Source organism: Solenopsis invicta, chromosome 3, assembly GCF_016802725.1.
Source record: "Solenopsis invicta isolate M01_SB chromosome 3, UNIL_Sinv_3.0, whole genome shotgun sequence".
NCBI classification, from domain to species: Eukaryota; Metazoa; Arthropoda; class Insecta; order Hymenoptera; family Formicidae; genus Solenopsis; species Solenopsis invicta.
The window spans coordinates 29,823,971-29,845,121 of NC_052666.1; the positions used below are offsets into that span (position 1 = coordinate 29,823,971).

The 21,151-nt window shown below is 32.6% G+C and overlaps 2 protein-coding genes across 7 annotated transcripts in view; both read right to left on the reverse strand.

Moving 5' to 3' along the window:
- The window catches only part of LOC105204533 (period circadian protein), a 41,725-nt gene extending 31,171 nt beyond the window's left edge, over positions 1-10,554 (reverse strand). For 2 of the 4 annotated variants that reach the window (XM_011173624.3, XM_011173625.3), the window contains exon 1: positions 10,182-10,553. In XM_011173624.3, coding sequence (XP_011171926.2) covers positions 10,182-10,264 — 83 coding nt within the window. In that variant the 5' untranslated portion in view covers positions 10,265-10,553. Of the gene's footprint in view, positions 1-10,181 lie in introns of all 4 variants that reach the window. The other 2 variants (XM_039446605.1, XM_011173623.3) reach the window with 2 other exon arrangements.
- A 1,762-nt stretch (positions 10,555-12,316) lies between these two features.
- LOC105204534 (RNA-binding protein 45) lies at positions 12,317-21,088 on the reverse strand. Of its 3 annotated transcripts, none has more exons than XM_039447686.1 (6): positions 20,549-21,088; positions 20,240-20,354; positions 16,546-17,342; positions 16,227-16,450; positions 15,693-15,833; positions 12,317-15,483 (listed from the first exon to the last, which is right to left on the reverse strand). In XM_039447686.1, the coding sequence occupies exons 1-5, from the start codon at positions 20,745-20,747 to the stop codon at positions 15,720-15,722; spliced, it is 1,449 nt and encodes a 482-aa protein (XP_039303620.1). In that variant the 5' UTR covers positions 20,748-21,088; the 3' UTR covers positions 12,317-15,483; positions 15,693-15,719. The 3 variants fall into 3 exon arrangements, with proteins under 3 accessions (XP_039303620.1, XP_025987867.1, XP_025987866.1); XM_026132082.2 differs by having other exon boundaries at positions 16,227-16,456; positions 20,549-21,078; XM_026132081.2 differs by having other exon boundaries at positions 12,678-12,872; positions 16,227-16,456; positions 20,549-21,079.
- Between the last annotated feature and the right edge of the window lie 63 nt (positions 21,089-21,151).

Sequence of the window (21,151 nt, forward strand, 5' to 3'; positions counted from 1 at the left end):
TATATTTGATTTTACATGGAAAATTATATGCATGATAGAATATTTTTAATATTTTGTAATTATCCAAATTATTATAATATCACGTAATGTAACAATAATATTTCATATTGCTGTAAAATATAGTGCAAATTAGCATCGTGCACGCATGAAAATTCTGACCCGCTTAGCATCATTATGTGCAAGCACAGCAGTTATTCTATTATTCACAATATGTATAATAGATAGACAATATTTGAATGTATATAATAATACAATTGCAAAAAGTATTGTTAGGTATAATTTCTAGAATTTTTCGTACATATTGTAAAATTACTCGCGCAATCTGTTTAATTACAAATTAAGAAATTAATTTCTTCTTGTATCTCGCAAAATTATAAACGTGTGAAAAATTACAACTATATTATAATGGGTTTCAAAATTATCTACAACGCCATTTTTTTTACAATGTTTACTATTATATAATTTAGGTATATATGTATAACCAAATGCTTGAAAAAATAATAATAATTTTTACTACAAAAAAAAGATTCTATTTTTTTAACAGATGAAATCAGCAATATGCCAAAGGAAAAAGTTCTTAAATAAAATATTTGTAAAGAAATAAAATACATTGCGAATCAAATAAATCCAAATAGAACAGTAGGTTTTAAAAGGTGACGGTAATATAAACTAAGTCAGTCACGCGATTCGAATTCGCGACCAACTGGTCGCGGCCGGAAAAAAAGGCCCTCGGATCACATGTTCGGCAAACGTGACGTTCGGTCCTTACGCGCAGCCTCTCTCTTGTTCGCTCGCTTGCTCTCTGTTTCTCTCTGGGACCTTTCACTGTCCTCATTATACGCCAACCGTCGCCGATAGATCGGCCGCATTTGTTCAGTTAGAAAAATTATTGCATAAGAAAGCACCGCTTCACGTTCGCGGCCCCGTGACTGTCGTGAGGATGACGACGATACGACGACGTCTATCGATTCTGTTCACCGATTATGCTTAGAAGCTTGCCCAGGACGCAGAAAATAGAATGATAGCCGTTTTATTTCCAGAAGCTCTGGAATAAATTGCGGAAACGGCAGACGCGTTATGCAAAAACGATTTAATCCACTGTATATAATGAAATAAATCCAGAATTCGATAAGTTAACATAATTTTTAATTAAATCATGTTAAAGCTGCTGGCTTGTAACTAATTAATTAGTTACGTCAACAAAAAACTAGCTTTAGTTAAAAGTTACGTTAAGATAAATTAAATTTCAAATTAATTTTGAAAAGCATTATTCATATTAAATTAGAAATTAGTAATTTTTCAAAACTTTTTAGATATACAATTATGACATGAATCATCAAATTTTCCACATTTTGTTTGTAAATTAAGTTTATATAAAATAACAAAGAAATATTGTTTTTTATGTTGAAATGTATTTCTTCCTTTAATGTAATTTTTTTCCTCTATCTAAATAAATTTTCAACTTAAGGAAAAAAGTTAATAAATTAACCTTTTAACCTTTTAACAGAATTCGGATTCAAACGTTTCTAAAAAATACTCGTAGTATAAGAGTATAATATTATTATTATCATCAAATTAAAGTTCAAGTTTTGCGATTTTTTTTTAATATCTACAATATTTTGGCATATTTTAGTAAATAAATTTGAGTAATTATTACAATACGTAAGAATGTAACAATACTTTAATATCACGAGAATTTCCCAAAAATGTTTAGGTCAAAAAAAAACCTGAACACGGTTAGAAGGTTAAACTTTGTATTTCTAAAATAACTAGTAAGGTTACTTAAAATAAAAAATTAAATTATTTAAAATTAACTAACAAGAAATGGTTCCCAATTCAGAAATTCAAGAAATAAAACTTTGGCAGTACACACAAGAGATTTTGACATGTAGTAAACAGTACATGTCTTATATAAAAATCTATAAATCTATAAAAATAATTTTGTTAAACCATCAAAAATAGTTATGTAAGACATTCAAGCGTGATGATAAATGCTGCAAAAAATTTTGACATTTTGGTAACCAGCTTGAGTAACCTATATTATTATTTTAAAATTCTAAAATAATTATTTTCAGATCTATGTCTAAATTTTTACTTTAACCAAATCATTCTTTTCGTACGCATTTGAAAAGAGAGATAAAAAAACCACTTTAAACGAATTATTTTTAATAAAGTTGCAAATAATGAATTTTAATGAAATTTTGAGAAAAAAATTATAGTCAGACATATTTAAATAATTATTAAATGATATGTTTTATGAGTTAGCAAAATTGTATCTTCCAAATAAATATTCCACCTAAGTTTTCAATGGCTTTCGAATTAATCTAAGCGAACACGAGTTCCGCTTTTGTTAACTATCACTGAATTAATAATGGACGCTAAACAGTATATTTTTAGAAGCGTGTCTACATGAAGATAATGAGGATAATTGTTGCGTATATATAATTATCAGCACAGATCCACGGTCTACAAAAGCACTAAAATAGATATTCCAGCGAAACGTCATGTTATAATTGGCGAAGTCGAGCGATTTGTTTAGAATATGCTCGCAAGTGCCAGATATTTATTGCACACAACTCGATGCAGAATCGATTTGTGACGCCTAGAGTATCTCGTGATAAAAAAAAACATTTGTCCTGTAATTATCCTAGGCTTGACACATTATCCGTGATTTCCATCCTCTGACCCGCTATTTACGGATTCGTGCATTCGGTCGGTATCTAGTCGCTGAATATATCTATTTTTCCCAATAAATTATCTTTATACTTAACCATTTTTTTAATCTTATAGAGTGAAAAATCACGAAAATTGTACAAACTCAATTTTTATTTTTTAGAGTGACATTTGAAAATTGAACTCGTACAATTTTCGTTTTTTCACTCTTACAAGATTGAAAAAATAAAGATTTAGAGTACTTTGATATAACTCGTTGGCTTTAAATTTACAATGATAATTCCAATATTATACTCAAGATAAAGAATTGACCACCTGAGCCCCTACGTTCCGGTGTTACATGCCGCAAAATTGCGGAGTCACTTTCTAGTGGAGCGAGAAAATATCTCTCGCGAATGGGAGAAAAGACAATTTAAAAATTTCGACCTAATTCGAGGGGAATGTTTCGTTCACTCTCCAATTTGCATTAGTTTCGCGATCGAGCTGCGATCACGTGGCTGAAAGATCGCGACTTGGCCAACACGTCTCCTTTACGTTCGACCTGTTTTCGCGAGGGTGGTTTCGCAATATCTATCTAGCCGCGTTAACTAAAGGACGTGGAAATGCAATCGGCACACACACATAAACATATACATTCATAGAGAAACTGAGAAACCGGTTAGCCTTAACCGTACCGTGTACGAGTTTCCGTCTCTCTTTCTCCTTTCGTGCACGTTGCTCTATTCGTTCGCATCTAACCATGCGAGAAAAGCATGTCAATGCCAAGAATTCCGAGGGGTAATTCAAAGAACGCATGATAAGAGATGAACCAATTAAATAATTGACGTATATTATATCTATTGTGATCATTTAAGGAGTTGTAGGACTTTACACGAAAAGAACAGTTTCTACCAAATTATCTAAAATTTTACTGAATGCAGATCTTAAAAAATTCATTTTTTTAAATGTTGGATTATTAAAATAATTACAAAGCATGATAAGCAACGCTGCAAAATTTTGATATACAAGTAAACAGTTTGAGCGTGTTACATAATTATTATGATCTAATGAAATTATTTTCAGATCTATAGTCAGATAAATTTTTCAATACAACAAAACTGTTCTTTTCGTGTAGCGAATCGAGAAATAGGGTATTTTTTAGTATCGTATAAAACTTTTATAGAGACAGGTATATTATAATGTGTTTCTATTTTAAAAATATATAAAAGAAGGAGGGGGGGGAGAGTTAAGATGGCGAAGTGGGTAAGATGACAAATTACTAAATTTTTAAGCCAATAGCAGATAATGAACTGATGTTCAACTCATTAAATTTTAAATAACAATAAATAAACTTTTTATTTATCTTTTTCTTTTGTTGCATTAAAATATTACTATCAAAATAATGTAAGAAATTTAATATAATACAATAAATCTTTTTAAAAAACGATGTTTTGAAGAATATATTTGCAAATACACTACTCAAAAGAAAATAGGGAACACTTTCCAGACACCAAAAATTAGGCTATTTTCAAATGACTGTAACTCGGTGAAAAATCATCGTAGATAAAAAATAAAAAAAGCATTTTGAAGCTTGAAGATCCAACTTTAACGCTCTATCAGCAGATTTTCAAAATTCTTTTAACTTCCTTGTCTTATGCAGTAAAAAAGCACACCCTGTTTTGTTCCTTAAAATTTCCTATTTTTGACACTTTGCAGCTCGACCAACAAATTTTTTTCGAACAATTCAAGTAAAGCTTCATAAACTACAACATTTTGCCTACAAAATGCTTTTTTTAAAATTTCTCTACGATTTTTTTTGACCGAGTTACGCTACTTTGAAGCTAAACCTGCATTTTTTACAAATGATATCCGTACTCCGTGAAAAATCATCGTAGACAAAAAATCAAAAAACCATTTTAAAGTTCGAAGTTCCAGCTTTAACATGCTGTTAATGGTTTTCAAAAATTTTCTTAATTTCTTAGTACTATGCCCCAAAAAAGATACACTGTTTTTTCCTTAAAATAACGTATTTTTAACAGCCTGTAGCTCAATAAAAAAATTTTTCTCGACAAATCCAATGCAAGTGCCATAAAGTATGACATTTTCTCTACAAAATGCTTTTTTTAAAGTTTTCTCTACGATTTTTTTGACCGAGTTACAAGACTTTGAAGATATACATTTTTTACAGTACATTTTTCCGAAAAATGACGTCTACCGCCGACATTAGCATTACCCAATGTGCACCACGTGGAGGTTGTCGGTCGGATTTTTGCACATCGTGTGTGTGTGTGTGAGTGTGTGTGTGTGTGTGTGTGTGTGTGTGTGTGTGTGTGTGTGTGTGTGTGTGTGTGTGTATGTATGTATCACAGCAGAGATAAGGACCCCGCAGTTCGTCACTTCTGCAGTATTTAATGACTCCAAACCCTCTCTGCTGTGTGTGTATGCGCTCGCGCGCATGAGAGTTCAATAGTGTGTATTTCCTCCTCTCTGATCAATTACTGCTTGCAAGCGTTCTCGCATATTTATACATCTTGCAATACGATCTTGCGGAATGTTGTGCCAAATTTCCGTTAAAATTTCTCCCAATTCTTCTAAATTTCGCGGCTGTTCCTCGCGACGCCTTAATCGTCGTTCCATTTCATCCCAAATGTGCTCGATTGGATTTAAGTCCGGGCTATTGGCGGGATGATTTAACAGTCTAATTGCGTGTCGTTGAAAAAAACGTCGCGTTATATTCGCCGTATGAGGTCGAGCGTTGTCCTGCATAAAAATAAAGTTCCGACAGGTTCGATTTAATAGCAAAACGTGTGGTCGTAGAATATCGTTGATATAACGAACACCCGTCATTGCCGGAGGTGGCAGGATCACTAGATCACTTCGTCTTGTAAGTGATATACACCCCACACCATCACGGAACCGCCGTTGTAGGATCGTATTGGCATAACGGAACGTCGATCATAGCGTTCATTTCGTCGACGCCAAGTACGTATACGAGCATCATTGCCATAAAGGCAAAAACATGATTCGTCGGAGAAATATACACGTTTTTGCCTTTATGGCAATGATGCTCGTATACGTACTTGGCGTCGACGAAATGAACGCTATGATCGACGTTGCGTTATGCCAATACGATCCTACAACGGCGGTTCCGTGATGGTGTGGGGGTGTATATCACTTACAAGACGAAGTGATCTAGTGATCCTGCCACCTCCGGCAATGACGGGTGTTCGTTATATCAACGATATTCTACGACCACACGTTTTGCTATTAAATCGAACCTGTCGGAACTTTATTTTTATGCAGGACAACGCTCGACCTCATACGGCGAATATAACGCGACGTTTTTTTCAACGACACGCAATTAGACTGTTAAATCATCCCGCCAATAGCCCGGACTTAAATCCAATCGAGCACATTTGGGATGAAATGGAACGACGATTAAGGCGTCGCGAGGAACAGCCGCGAAATTTAGAAGAATTGGGAGAAATTTTAACGGAAATTTGGCACAACATTCCGCAAGATCGTATTGCAAGATGTATAAATATGCGAGAACGCTTGCAAGCAGTAATTGATCAGAGAGGAGGAAATACACACTATTGAACTCTCATGCGCGCGAGCGCATACACACACAGCAGAGAGGGTTTGGAGTCATTAAATACTGCAGAAGTGACGAACTGCGGGGTCCTTATCTCTGCTGTGATACATACATCACACACACACACACACACACACACACACACACACACACACACACACACACACACACACACACACACACTCTCACACACACACACACGATGTGCAAAAATCCGACCGACAACCTCCACGTGGTGCACATTGGGTAATGCTAATGTCGGCGGTAGACGTCATTTTTCGGAAAAATGTACTGTAAAAAATGTATATCTTCAAAGTCTTGTAACTCGGTCAAAAAAATCGTAGAGAAAACTTTAAAAAAAGCATTTTGTAGAGAAAATGTCATACTTTATGGCACTTGCATTGGATTTGTCGAGAAAAATTTTTTATTGAGCTACAGGCTGTTAAAAATACGTTATTTTAAGGAAAAAACAGTGTATCTTTTTTGGGGCATAGTACTAAGAAATTGAGAAAATTTTTGAAAACCATTAACAACATGTTAAAGCTGGAACTTCGAGCTTTAAAATGGTTTTTTGATTTTTTGTCTACGATGATTTTTCACGGAGTACGGATATCATTTGTAAAAAATGCAGGTTTAGCTTCAAAGTAGCGTAACTCGGTCAAAAAAAATCGTAGAGAAATTTTAAAAAAAGCATTTTGTAGGCAAAATGTTGTAGTTTATGAAGCTTTACTTGAATTGTTCGAAAAAAATTTGTTGGCCGAGCTGCAAAGTGTCAAAAATACGAAATTTTAAGGAACAAAACAGGGTGTGCTTTTTTACTGCATAGGACAAGGAAGTTAAAAGAATTTTGAAAATCTGCTGATAGAGCGTTAAAGTTGGATCTTCAAGCTTCAAAATGCTTTTTTTATTTTTTATCTACGATGATTTTTCACCGAGTTACAGTCATTTGAAAATAGCCTAATTTTTGGTGTCTGGAAAGTGTTCCCTATTTTCTTTTGAGTAGTGTATATTCTTCAAAACATTGTATTTCACATAAAATCTACGTGTGCCTATATGAAAATATAAAAATTAATTTTATTTCAAAAGAAAGCTGTTTTTTTCTCTAAAAAAAATTAATACAATACAAAGCTCCAAGACATGTTTCTATTTTTGTACACACGAGCACATAAAAAAGTATAATTATAATTAATGTTGTATGATATAAAGAAGATAAACATATAATATTTTGTAATAATAGTAGCGCTATGTTTTGCAATCATTATTTTACGCAGGATTGTACATGCCTTTGTTAAATTTATTTTATTGATCAGCTTCGCGCAACAAGTTTGAAGTAACAAGGAACTCTTTTAACGATAACGCAATGAGAACTTTTTCTCATGAAACTTGTGAACTGTTTCTTTATTCTTAAACGAAAACATTGAATATATGTATGTATATAAATCACTAAATACGTTTCTATATTTTTCATACCGTAAAAAACAAAATGGTAAAATATTTTAAAAATGTATTATTAAGAGCTTGAACGGTGATCTTTCTGATCAAGCTAACAAATTCTAATAAAATAAAATTAACTTTTTTTAAAAGAATCTTTAAAAATTGCTTTTTGTTAAGAAAAAAACATTTTGGAGAAAATTTACATTTTCCCTTCACTCGCGATAAATCAGATCGTGATAAATTGTTTAGCAAATTATCTTCTTAATGAACCAACTTTTGAATTACTTTATTACATAATATTACGATAAATATATGCAATAATAATGTTTCAGAAGCTACACGCGCTGCAAATGTGCAAGCCTCGATGATACATTAAGAAGAATTATTTTTGCATATAAATAAATAGTCCATTAATAATAGGAAAACAATAGTGTCCCGCAAAATCGGGTGAAAGATGAAAAGATTTATTTTCGATTCAAGAGAGAAAAAGAAACGAATGTCTACCATGATAGCAATGTACAAACCCCTATTGTGTTTAAAGGTATATAATTACGACTGTTTAAGTAAGTATTAAACTAAGTATATTAATAGATATAGTGACAACACATTTATTGTAACTATATCTACAGATATTTGTTACATGCACTGGTATTTGTTGAATTAACAAAATCTTTTCTCTCAATGTACAATAGATGTGGAATGATGAGATACCATGATATCTCGTATAAACTCATGTTGAATTCTAAGAACAACAGTTAAAGTTACTTTATCATAATCTGTTTAGATATTGTAGGATGGTTACTGCGTTTAATGTTTACTGCGTTTTTATAAAAGCTTAATTTCAGTTTTACAGGTAGAAGAAATTTTTACAGCTGTATACTCTTTACGTAAATTTGAGAAGCATGTTGGATATTAAGCTTTTAATTTTAGTTTAGCTTGAAGGCGTTGAATGTCGCTTTCAAATAATATAATTGAATTTAATGTGTAACGTAATGGGTGTATAAATTCGACGTATAAAATTATATTATGCAGGGGAGAAGATTACATGAGCCATTTGCATTACTAATATTACAATCGCTCTTTACAATCTTAAAGTGGATAATACTTGTGTTGCATAATACTTACTAGCAGCAAAGAAATTATTTTAAGTCTTTTTTTTTCAAATAAAATATATTTTATAAAATGTTCACAAAATCTTGTGACGCTTATTAGTGTGTAAAATGAATGAAGAATCATTAATTTGTGATTTTTTTATAATTAAAGTGCATTTAATGACATTAGTTATTAGTTGGACCACAACCCGTCCTCCCTATCTCACAAACACATTCTTTTTTCCTCTCTTCAATAAATTCTAAATTACGTTTATTCTATACGTTCAACTTTTTATCTATAGAATGATTGACAGAATTCTGTGGCTAACAAATTGATGATCATAAGAATTATGTTGCATTAATATTTTATACTAAATTATTATTTTAAAAAAACGATATGGTATTCCATCACCCTCTTCTCTCCTCTATACAAGTGTATCGTTGAAAGAGAGAGAGAGAGAGAGAGAGAGGAAAGGAAACTATTGTATTATTTTACATATATATATATATACATATGTAATAGATAGCTTATATGGTCAAAATGTTTGACAAATGAAATTCGTAAATTATTAAATGGGACTCACTAAAAATCATGTTTAACTTCGAAATGTATAACAACAAAGCATAGATTCCAAAATTGTAATAACAACTAGTATTCATTGTAAGTTTGATTGGTTATTTTCAATATTATTTATAATTTACTAATAAAATTGTTTATCGTAACAAAATTTTAATTCAAGTAAAGTAATACTTTCATTGAAATAACAAAATTGTTTAAATAAAAAAGAAATTTAAGTACTTCAAAAACATACTTATTTTAAGGTAAAGATATATACTATTTGAAAAGTCAAACAATTGCATTTTTTAAGTTAAATATTAATTTGAATAGATTATTCTAACACATAAAACACATAAATTTCTTTGAATTAAAAAAAAATTGTTGAGTTTAAAGAAACATTTCTCTATGACTGTCGTCCAAGAGTGGTTTCGGAGAGACCACCTTTAGCGCTATTTGTTTTCTATCTTTATTATTCATTATATGTAAATAAGGATGCAAATAACGCTAATAACGTCTCCCTGATCACACCCCAAGAGTATCCTGCGGATATTCTATAGACAGAAATTGCGGCCACTTTGAATTTTGGCGCGCGGGAAAGGAAATTCACGGGAGGAACAATTTTGCTGAAGTATCAAAAAATTTAATTAGATTCATATTAAAAAAAAAAAGTTTTATTAAATCATCGAAATAATTATTAAAAATGTTCAAGCACGATGACCAGCTTAAAAGCGCCTTACACAATTATTTCGATGATTTAACAAAATTATTTTCCGATCTGTAACTATATAAATTTTTTTACTTAAACAAAATTATTACTTCCGCGTACGAAAAATTTGCGAATCACGCTTACCTGCGTTGCGACTGACTGTTGCTGCAGGTGTTAGAATACCCCAAATCCGGCACCTTGGTGTGCTCCACGCATACCTCCTCCATTCTGCGCTCCTCCTCTCGAAATACAATTCTTCCTCGGAAAATAAAACGCTCTCCAAAACCGCCCTTTCCTTCTCACGCACACGCACTCGCGTCAAGTTTGCGACTCATCTCTCCCTTCGCCCTTGCGACTCCTCTGATTGTGACAAGTCTGACAGGAAAGGTAAAGACAGGGTGGCGCGTCTTACGGTGTGTCTCGGTCGCTGGAGACCGCGCGATAACAGGCTAGTTTGACACTCGCCGATTTCCACGCGTTGACTGACGCGCCGGCAGGACTCTCTCGGTCTACACGCGCGTTAAGTCGGTTGCACGTTCTGAGACACGTGAGCGCGCGCCACCCGCCACCCGCCACCCGCCACCCGCCACCCGCCACCCGCGCCCACGTCTCGCCGCGGCAACCTATATCGGAGGAAGTTGCCGCCGGTCTCTCGCCTCCTACCCTCGCTCAATTCGCGCGCTACCGCGATCAAAATAGAGCACGTTGCATCTGTAACGATTGCATCGATACTGTCGTGACGATGACTCTTCGCTTGACTCTTTCGCACCTTCACGCCGTTCACGCCTGAATACGATTCTTAACACTTGCTATGGCCGGTATTCATAGTCGATTCTTATATTTAAGATCTTATATTTAAGATCATCTTAAATATCATCTTAAGATGCCATCAACCAATCAGAGAGCCGTATTAGCATCTTAAGACGTTATTTAAGACGATCTTGAAATAAGAATCGACTATGAATACCGGCCTATCGAGAAATAATAATGGAATCGAAGCCGAGTCGATATCGACTCGATGTCGAAATCAAATTGATGATATATCATTTCGATGTCGATTCGATAAGATTATTATTTCTTGCTGGATTAAGGATGTTTTGTCTATACAGTACGAGCTAAAAGTTATCGAAATTTAAATACTGAAGGTTTCTTAGATTTGTTCCTTTTTTTCTTCTAATCAACGATAAAAAATTTTGAGCGCAAATATTCAATTTTTGACCTTAGCTGAAACGAGCTGCAAAGTAAAAAATACCTAACCAATGAAAAATTTAAATAAGTAAGTAAACCCAATTAAACTTAATAAACCTTCACGAATATTTATTAGAGTTACTAATTTATGTCGAGTTATTAATATACATGTAAAGAATTTAATTTAAGTAGTAATGCTACTTTTTCATCAAATTTACAAATAAATAGAGGAAGAAAGGAAGTATTATAATAAAATACTATTTTGTTTTTTTTTAAATAACTCGTTAAATATTAACGTGACACAATTCGTATCAATATTACAATACCAGTATTACAAATCATTAGAAAATTTAATATTTTATTTGTTACGTTTATATAAATTAATAAAAAAAATATTGTTTTCTTTATGTTAAGAATGTATTTTTTCTTTATAAATTTTTTTTATGCAGATAAATTTTTAACTTAGAAAAAAAGTTAATGATTGTGTATTTTAAACACACGAATATTTTTGAAACACAAATTTAAGTTTACTTAAATTTGTGTTTCAAATAATTACAAAATATTTATACTTCAATTTGGATTTATTTAATTTTCATCAATTTACATGATGTTGTTAGTATTATGTAGTATTTTCACAATTTACTTTATCAAAGAAAAGAAAAATAATCCAATAATTGGTCACAAAACTATCGTTTTTGTTAATATCTTAGTCTGTTGATATACGCGGTTGACATATAATCATTTTTGATAAGAAAAAATAAAGAAATTTAAGAAGTCAGCGTATAGTCATGCTTTTACTACTGCACGCCATCGGTGGCGTACTACGCCGCAGATGGTTCACCACTACTGTGATGGTTACTACTACTACGAGTCGTCTGTGTTTGTACTTACCTTTACTACTGCAAATATCGGTATTTGACCTTACTTATTCTTACATAAATTATAGGATGCATTCTCTGTCTGAAACTGTTCACAGTACTTTCGGAGAAAAAGACTGAGGTTGATTATTTTAAATCATATTTCAAAGCCAAACAATAACATTGAATTTTCTTTTATTTCTTTAACCAAATTAAAATCAATTTTTTCTTTGCGAAAATGTCGCGAGAGATCACACCATTTGTTGTATAATTTGTTTTATTCGTATTAAATTATGCCAAGTAATTTCTAATCACAATTATATTATTTAGAATATAACTTTTTAATTCATCGATTGATCAATCGTATTATATACAATTTGTTCTGTCAATTAATGCAATCAATGAATTAAAAAACTCACTTTATTTTATATTTTAGACTTATGCTGTAATTTGTCTCTAATTAATTCTTTTATCGATATAAGTAAACTCCATCTAAACATAACAAGACTTTTAAAAATAGAGAGGCGATGAAAAGTCCGCTCTTATTCGTCCACTTGTTTAATAGAGGCATATATTCAAGACAAGAGTTTGTCTCAAAAAAAAAAAAAAAAAAAAAATTTTAATGCATTTACGTGATACAATTAGAAATTGTGCTAAAAATATAATTTAATATATTCTGTAAAACTTTCCTCCCCATATATACAATCTCGTAGAAACATTATAATAATCTTATACCGCTAGAAATATCACAGTCTTCAGGTACAGTGCTTCGTGGAATCCTCACGATATCCTGAAAGTGAGAAGAATACATATCAGATTATCAAAAAGAATCAGTGTATCAATTAGGCAAAATTGTACAATACTCCAATAGACAATAAACGACAAAGTAAAAAGAAAATGAAAGTGAAAGAGTCGGTGGTTTGGGATTTATTGCGTATTCCATGTGTATTTGATATCACCAAAGAAAACAAGTCACAGTTACAGTCATCTGGGACATCATCCGGTCAATACAGTGAGAGTCTAACCGCACGGTAGTACAAAAAATGTGTGTCCATCATAAAACGTTCAATGTTGTGCGTCGATCACCGGGTGTATGACGAGGTCGTCTGATTTCGTAATGATGGATATCAGGTTTTTTGCATATCAGGAAAAATCGTCTGTTCTTTTTCCTATCTTTTACTGTAAGTGACAAAACCTACCCTCCTTTCATCTGTCGTACTTCCGAACGAAAAACAGTCTACATGCCAGTACATTTCATTCGTTTCTACATCAACCATTTCCAAAACAAGATTTTACTCAATAATCGGAAACATCGACGCGTATAATATTGAGTACTAGCTTACATTAATATTTCGTATTTTTTTTTATAAAAATTTTCTTAATTGTGTATTAAAAGTCAAAAAATATCATCGTTTCTTCGATAAATTAAACATCTTTTCTAAACGAATTGTTCGCTTTTAATGAAAGTATTTTTTCATGTATATTAATATTTCGTTTAAAACGCAAAAATTTCAAATTAAATTTTTATTAATTAAAATTTTAATTATGTGTGTAAAAAAAGCGAATTGATCAAAATATCTCACGAAGCATCAATAAATTAAAATATTCTATACAAATATGAGTCAAACAATATAACAAAGTTATACGACATGATATATTTGATTAAATAACAATTTTTTATCTTGTTATCACACCACAGCACAAAATTTTTAGTAATGTCTCAATAATATACCTTGTTTTGGAATAATTCTTGTCCGCAATAACTTTAACTTATCGTCATAAAAGTGATTAATGACGTATAAAATACAAATTATTTCTTTTCTTGCACGCAATATAACTATAAAAAAAAGTACAGAAATTTAATCATAAATAAAAGGTCTCTTCGTTCAAACCTTAGGTATAATTTATACCTAAAAGCTTATGCGAACGGATAATCGGAGAGTCACAACTGTTCTCATGGACTTCTCAAAGAATCACCACATTCTCACAGAATCAGATTAATTAAAAAAAAAAAAAAAAAAATTTTAAAATGTGTAAACCTCTAACCATTCATCAATTCATCATTCGTCAATAATTATCAATCATTTCAAAGAATCAATCATTGCAAAGCTAAAGATTAAAAGATTAGGAAAGAATAAAAATAAGGTACTTGAGCTGAATAAAGCTCAGCATTAAATAAGGCCCATTTGTGAATGTATCGAATTTAAAACGCATGTGATGTTTAGAATATATAATTAAAAAATGTGTCATAGGAAATAGGTAAAGAGAAATTGGGAAACTGGAATTGGCAGCAACGCGTTTGTTTAGTACAATAAAAACTTATGATAAAGCATATAATCCGTTTTTATAAAAATTTACAGCAAAATTTATTAAGTATATGCTACTTCATGGTTTATTATAATATATTACAATATTATTTAACTTCCTAACTATAGAAAAAAAAATGAACATATATGTCGATTTTTTAAAAATAAATATATTTTTTACTTACCACACAAATAGCTAAAAATTTTCAAAAATTAAAAAATTAATTAAAAACAAAATTAAAGATAATTGTGATGTTTAACAGTAGAGTAAACCTTAAGGGATTTTATTTTTATAATTAAATTAATAATTATTATTATTTTAAAGTAATTAATAATTACTTTAAAACTGATTTCAAAGAAAATGTTTAGTTTGTTATTTTGAATTTATTTCTGATTCGGGCTTTATTATATTCGTAAACATATAATAATGTCCAATATCAATTTCACAAAAAAAATTTAATATTTTATATGTAAAATATATTTTACTTTTTTGTGAATGACTGAAATAAAAATTTTAATCTAACTTAATTTATTTTAATATATCCCTATAAAGAAAATTAAAAAGAAATAAGTTAGATGGGCTTCGGCTCAGGTACCTTATATATTAGAGTAGATAGATACGAATATCAGTCTGGGAGACAAATATCAAGAAAGTGCGGTCTGCGCACTTCGTCAGTGTATGCGCGCTTTGCTTCCTCCGAGCCTCCATGCGAAATTCGAAGGAAAAGCAAAAGTGTACATTTCTGCATTTTCAGATAGAAAATGCATAGTGAGTTCAAGCGCTCATCGATATACGTTCGCACAGGCTTCTTAAAGTAACAGAAACACGGATTGTCCGCGCGCGCAACGTATCGTGTGTGAACGGACCATGTAAGAGGATAAAAAGTAATAGTAGTAGTAGTAGAGTAGCAGTTAAAGGTTTCAGTAACGTAGAGAGTTGCAGCTGCGCGAACGTAAGCGAATAGTTAAATATATATAGGTAGGTAGTTGGAGTAGTTTTCCCTGGATGCAGGCCCTTGATGTGGTCAAGTGAGTAGTAGTCTTTAAATTCGTCTCTTTTTGTTGCGTGCGTCCGGCTTGTGTATACCAGTCAGTCTGTGAAGACAAACAGCAAAAATTACATTTTCTCCTGCCGTTTTTCCCCCCCTGCCCGAGGAGGAGGAAGAGGAAGAGGAGGTTGAAAGAGAAAGATAGAAAGAGATAGAGTGATAGCGTTGGCAAAACGTCTTGGGTTGTACTACAACTATTACAAAGAAACGCCTTTCTTTTCCTTCGCGTCACTATACTACTCGTCTACTACTTACGAGATACGCATTTTTATTAGAACACGTTCAATTCTCGTCCTCATCCATTCGTAATCGTTTCCGTCGATCTTCACCAACATTTCGTTCTTCCGCTTCAAGAACCTTCAGCCGAGAACCACAAATCTCTTGACCATGCAGAACCTAAAAGCGTATTTTAAATTTAGAAATATCTACATGTCTCAAATACAAATGTCTTATTAGAATACACTAAAAAAAGTTGTCCACTTGACTAAAGTTTTCAATTTAATTAAATCTCTTCAGCTCATGTATTTATTTATTTATTTATCTTAAATACATAAAATATTTAAACTGCAGCTTCGCCTATTTAATGTATGCGGTTAGTACCTATACTATCTGAACTGTGAAATGACTATTAATATTTTGTATTTTTGAAACCTTTATTAACCGATACATTCTACTACTATTATTATTATTATTATTATTATTATAACTGACAAAATTTAATCAATTTGAAACAAGTAGTCACGTTAACATTACTTTTTCAGTGTAAGCTATAAAAAAAAAGGACAATACCTCAATCGCCTCGTTAGCACTACTAATGCTGGCGTATTTCGCGTATCCGCAATTCTTGCCGGGTAACATATATACATCTATAAGATTTCCAAACCTACAGAACGCGTCCTTCATAGCGTAGATAGGCGGCACTGGTGGACCGCAAACGATGAAACACCTCTTGGCGACTTCGGCGTCTATACTCGCCATTGGTTGTACCGGTGGTAACTTGACGGATATGTGATCTAAGCCTGAAGTGAGAAACGCAACGATACTTAACGCACAATGTATTATCTTTTCAGCGCATTGGTGCGCTGGCGAGACCGTCGGATTTACTCACTCGGTGCCGTTAAGCCCGCAGCTTGAATCAACGAAGTGGCTTGAGCAATGGTCTCCGCTAAGTGTGCCAAATCCGTCCTCGCGCTGGCGACGCTGCCAGCGGTCGAACCGCCAGGTTTCGACGTGCTCTTCGGCGGCGCGCTTGTCAAATCTGGTTTGACAATCATTCGATGACCGGGCGGATACTCAAAACCGTGGAATTTCTCACGCGCGTATGCCGCTGCGCTCGGATTGTTGTATACCACTACAGCTTGGCCACGCGGCATTCTATATCTGACATCGGTCTTCAAATGGCAGTAATCCATCCCGGGTACTATGTCAAAGAGCTTCCATAATTGATCTTGATTCAAAGCCGGATGCGCAATCACCTGCAGACGCGTGTAACCCTCCGAATTGGAATAGTTGGTCGCAATCTCCAGGCTGATGCTGCTCTTGCCAAAATTCGAGGAGCCGTAGCTGCCGCTGGTACCGTCATACGCGGCGCTGGACAGTCCATTATTGTACTTGGCATCGTTGTGATCAGGTTTCGGTTTCTTCGGCTCGGCAAACACCGCTTTGTACTTCCTGTCGCACTCCTCGAACGCCCGCGCCGCGCTCGACACCTTCTTGAACTTGACGTAACCGAAACCCTTGGACTCGTTCGTGCTGCGATCCTTCACAACCGTCGCGTACTCGATCGCACCGAATTTGGAGAATTCCTGTTGCAGCTCGCTGTCAGTCATAGTTTTCGGTAATACACAGAATAAGCGAACCCACCTCTCTTCTTCGTTTGTCTCGCGCACAGAACCCTGATCCCGGCTGCAAACAATTGTCGAAAAACGAGACGCCGATTAGAACTAAATCAGATTAATTATCAAAAGCAACGTTTGTCAGGTTGTAAATATTAATAATGAATAAATAATAAATATATTATAATAAAACATTAATGTATAAATCAACACAATTATCAAAAGACTATTATAGAAATGTAATACTATAAGTGTAGATATTTAAATTATAACGTTGTTACTACTGAAAAATCTTTAAAAGTAAAGATTTTATTCTTTTTTTAATTTTTATTGTAAAAATATAATTTTAAACTCTTTCATTAAGAGAAATTAATTTATCATTAAAGTGTAAGTACATTATAGAAATAACACCTGTACAGCACAATATTAAATCATAAAATGTATTGTAACCATGGTTGTCTGTGCGAACTAGTGATGGGTGTTATTTCTAAAACAGCCACTTTGGAACTATTCTTGAGTATTAAATTATAACTATTACAATTAACTTTTTAGTAACAAAAAAAGGCAGTTATTTGGTTATTTCGATATCGAGATATCATTTGCGTATTTAAAATAATCTTTTGATTAGTTGTAGAAATAGAAATTCTAAAGACTTAAAAATTTCACTATCTCATATAAGCAATGAATGCTTTTAGAACATTTTTCACATGATAAATAAGCTAACAGTCTTTAAAGAGATTATATCAGACTCTTTTTCATCTTATACTTCAATGTAGCTGCAATGAAAAAGAGTCCAAAAAAAAAAAAAAATATATATATATACATATACATTAAAAGAAATAAACATGCAAATAAAAATATACTATTGTCATACATTATTTTATAATCCTTAAATACTTTTGTATTTCAAAACATATGTAAATCTATCACGCAAAAATCGAGTTACGTGCCTGCACAAAAAATTGCATATATTGTAACATTCTTAGTACATAAAAATGTAAATTTCTTAGATCTAAATATTTATTAATTTTACAAGATTTGAGGTAAACATTTATAAAATAATTATTAAAATAAACAGTTATGTATGAGTAACGATTACTAATATAATTGATATGATACGTATGAGTAATTGATAACTGATATTTTAAAATAACTATTTAGCCCATCACTAGTACAAACATTAAAAATCACTTTTTACGTACTGTCGTAGTATAAAAATGCAATATCTCGCACTAAATGCACGATATAAAAATAATTATGACCTGTTCGAATTATGATTATATAGACTTTGATTATATAACTACTAAAAAAAACTGTATCAGCAACTATCTAATCAGCAACCAGATTGTGAACAAATAGCACCTCAACTAAAGTTATTACAACTCCTATTGTGAACAAATAGCACCACTTTTAATTTATTACAACTTTGTAATATATAGTATTACAAAGTTGTAATAAATTAAGATAATGACAAATTACATGAAGTAAGAAAATGCAGTAGTAACTATTCATAGTAAAATTGTTGGATAAACTAGAGATAAATAGTAATACAAAAGGTGATAGAAAAACTGAGGTTGCATTTCAAAATTTATTACCAGTACTGAAAATTTTCAGTACAGTATATATTAAAACGCAGCTTCAATTGACTGAGATTTAAATTCAGGATCCCTCGTTCTCATTCTAGTCATACACTTAATACTTAATCGACAATATGTAAACTAGAAGTATGTAATTGTCTTAACTTATTTCTAATAACGTCTACATAATTATGTAATAATAATAATAATAATAATAATAATTATTATTATTATTATTATTATTATTATTATTAGAAAGTAAGGCCTTGGCAGCCAATGCCAGTACATTGCAACCTAAGAAGATTTATTGTAACCACTCCCCTACTCAGCTTAAAACAAGTTTATTTTTTAATAAACTTGATAACCTGTCTAGAGTTAATTCCCTTAATTTCTTTTGGGATAGCAAATACCTCCTCTAACATACTGAATCGACCAATGACAGAATAGCTATACAGAATCTGCTCGACTGTTTCAGCCATCTCAAAACAGCCGACAAATGTCATCCTCAGTCTTGCCGAATGATATTTTAATCGTCAATGGCCTGAATATACATAGGTCCATTAATATAAACTATACTACATAATTATAATTAAAGTGCTATTTCACCATAAATTAATAGTTACTGAAATATTATTGCAGTGGGGATACAAACTATTTTATAATTATTGCAACTAAAATTTTAATTGCAATAATTATAATTTCTAAAATTATAATTATCAAGATATAAAATTATAATTTATAATTATATTAAACTATTATATTAATTTTACTATATAAAACTTGTACAATTGTCACTTTTATAGTATATTATATTATTATACTTATTTTTATAGTATAGTATATTATTACTACTACTATTGTTCTTTGAATAGAGAACATGATAAATTTTATATGTAAAAAATGAAACTACTAGAATACAATAATTACAAGAGACTGCAGCAGTTGACATAAAACGTCAACAGCTTCTGTTAGATTTCTGGCAACAATTTGTCAGATACTACAGATATTCTGTGTGAAATCTGCCTCTGATAGCAAAAATTTATAGCAGACTACATGCAAAACCTGTCTCTTCAAGTTTGGTAGAATTTATAAACATATCCTGAATGCGAGTCAGTAGATCTTTATGCTTAAGATTATAATATTCATAGTCAATTCTTATTTCAAGACTATCTTAAGTAATGTCTTAAGATGCTAATATGACTTAGTGATTAGTTGATAACATCTTAAGACAATGTTTAAAATGGTTTTAAATGTAAGAATCGACTATGAATATTGACCTAAGATCCTTCCAAAAAATACTCCTGAAAAACAAAACTTAAACTTGGGAGAAAAGGGAGAAATCCTGACAATCACTTATCAAAAACAAATAAAACCTGGAAGATGGACTCACTTCGAGGCAATCATCACTTTGATAGGTCTACCAACAGAGCCCAGCATCTTGCCGTTCATCTCCTCCAGAGCGAACGCCGCCTCTGATGTTTTGGAGAACTTGATGTATGTGACACCTGGAACAAACGACGACATTAGCAGAGATACGCCGGGCGTATGCCGGGAACAGAAAGAGGTAGAGAATGACAATAACATCTTTCCCGGACGGAAATAAAAGAGCCACGCTTTAAAAGAGAAAAAGATGCGCATTTTTTAAGCACTAACGGCTCGCGGCCTAATCGATTTAGCTTTTATATACGCGCGGGATCACCTTTATTCTCGCCCGTGTTGCGATCCTTAACTACCCAGATGTCCTCGATCTTGCCAAATTTCTCGAACGCCTTCCTGAGATCATCTTCCTCGAGACTCTTGTGGCAGATGACGAAGAGGCGCGAGTTCGGCGGGTCGTCATTCTTGGAACGCAGATCCGTCTGCGAATAATACGAGTCCCGTTCCCTGTGGTCGGCCATTTTACCAAACGATGAATGACGACGGACGCGAGCGCTGCCGCGAGCGCGAACGATCTACTACCGCTGTCCGTTTACGCGGCTCGGAGTAGTCAGAGTTTCGGAATTGGCTGGAGTTGGCTGATGCGCGAGGATGCTTCGTGCTTCGACCGACGGAGGGGTGTTCCCGCCGCTTCCCTCTGCTTCCCTCCGACCCGCGGCTAATCCATGTGACAGACGAGAGGCGCGGGACCCTTTAAACAAGATCAAATATTTCATTTCATCCTCGAATCATTCGTGAAAAATAATTCTACGGTTCTGGTGAAAAAAGAAATGTTATTTCATTTCTTTTATTCATATTTTCAATTTATTAAGATCATTCCGAAAAAATTTCCTAAATCTCTTCAGATTTTATATAAATTTCTTTT

Coding starts and splice junctions, on each gene's coding strand:
- LOC105204534 (XM_026132082.2), bottom strand. CDS start 20,747: ATGGCCGACCACAGGGAACGGGACTCGTATTATTCGCAGACGGATCTG. Junction 20,355..20,548: donor CAACACGGGCGAGAATAAAG/GTGATCCCGCGC, acceptor CGTTTGTTCCAG/GTGTCACATACATCAAGTTC. Junction 15,834..16,226: donor GTGCTAACGAGGCGATTGAG/GTATTGTCCTTT, acceptor ATACGCTTTTAG/GTTCTGCATGGTCAAGAGAT.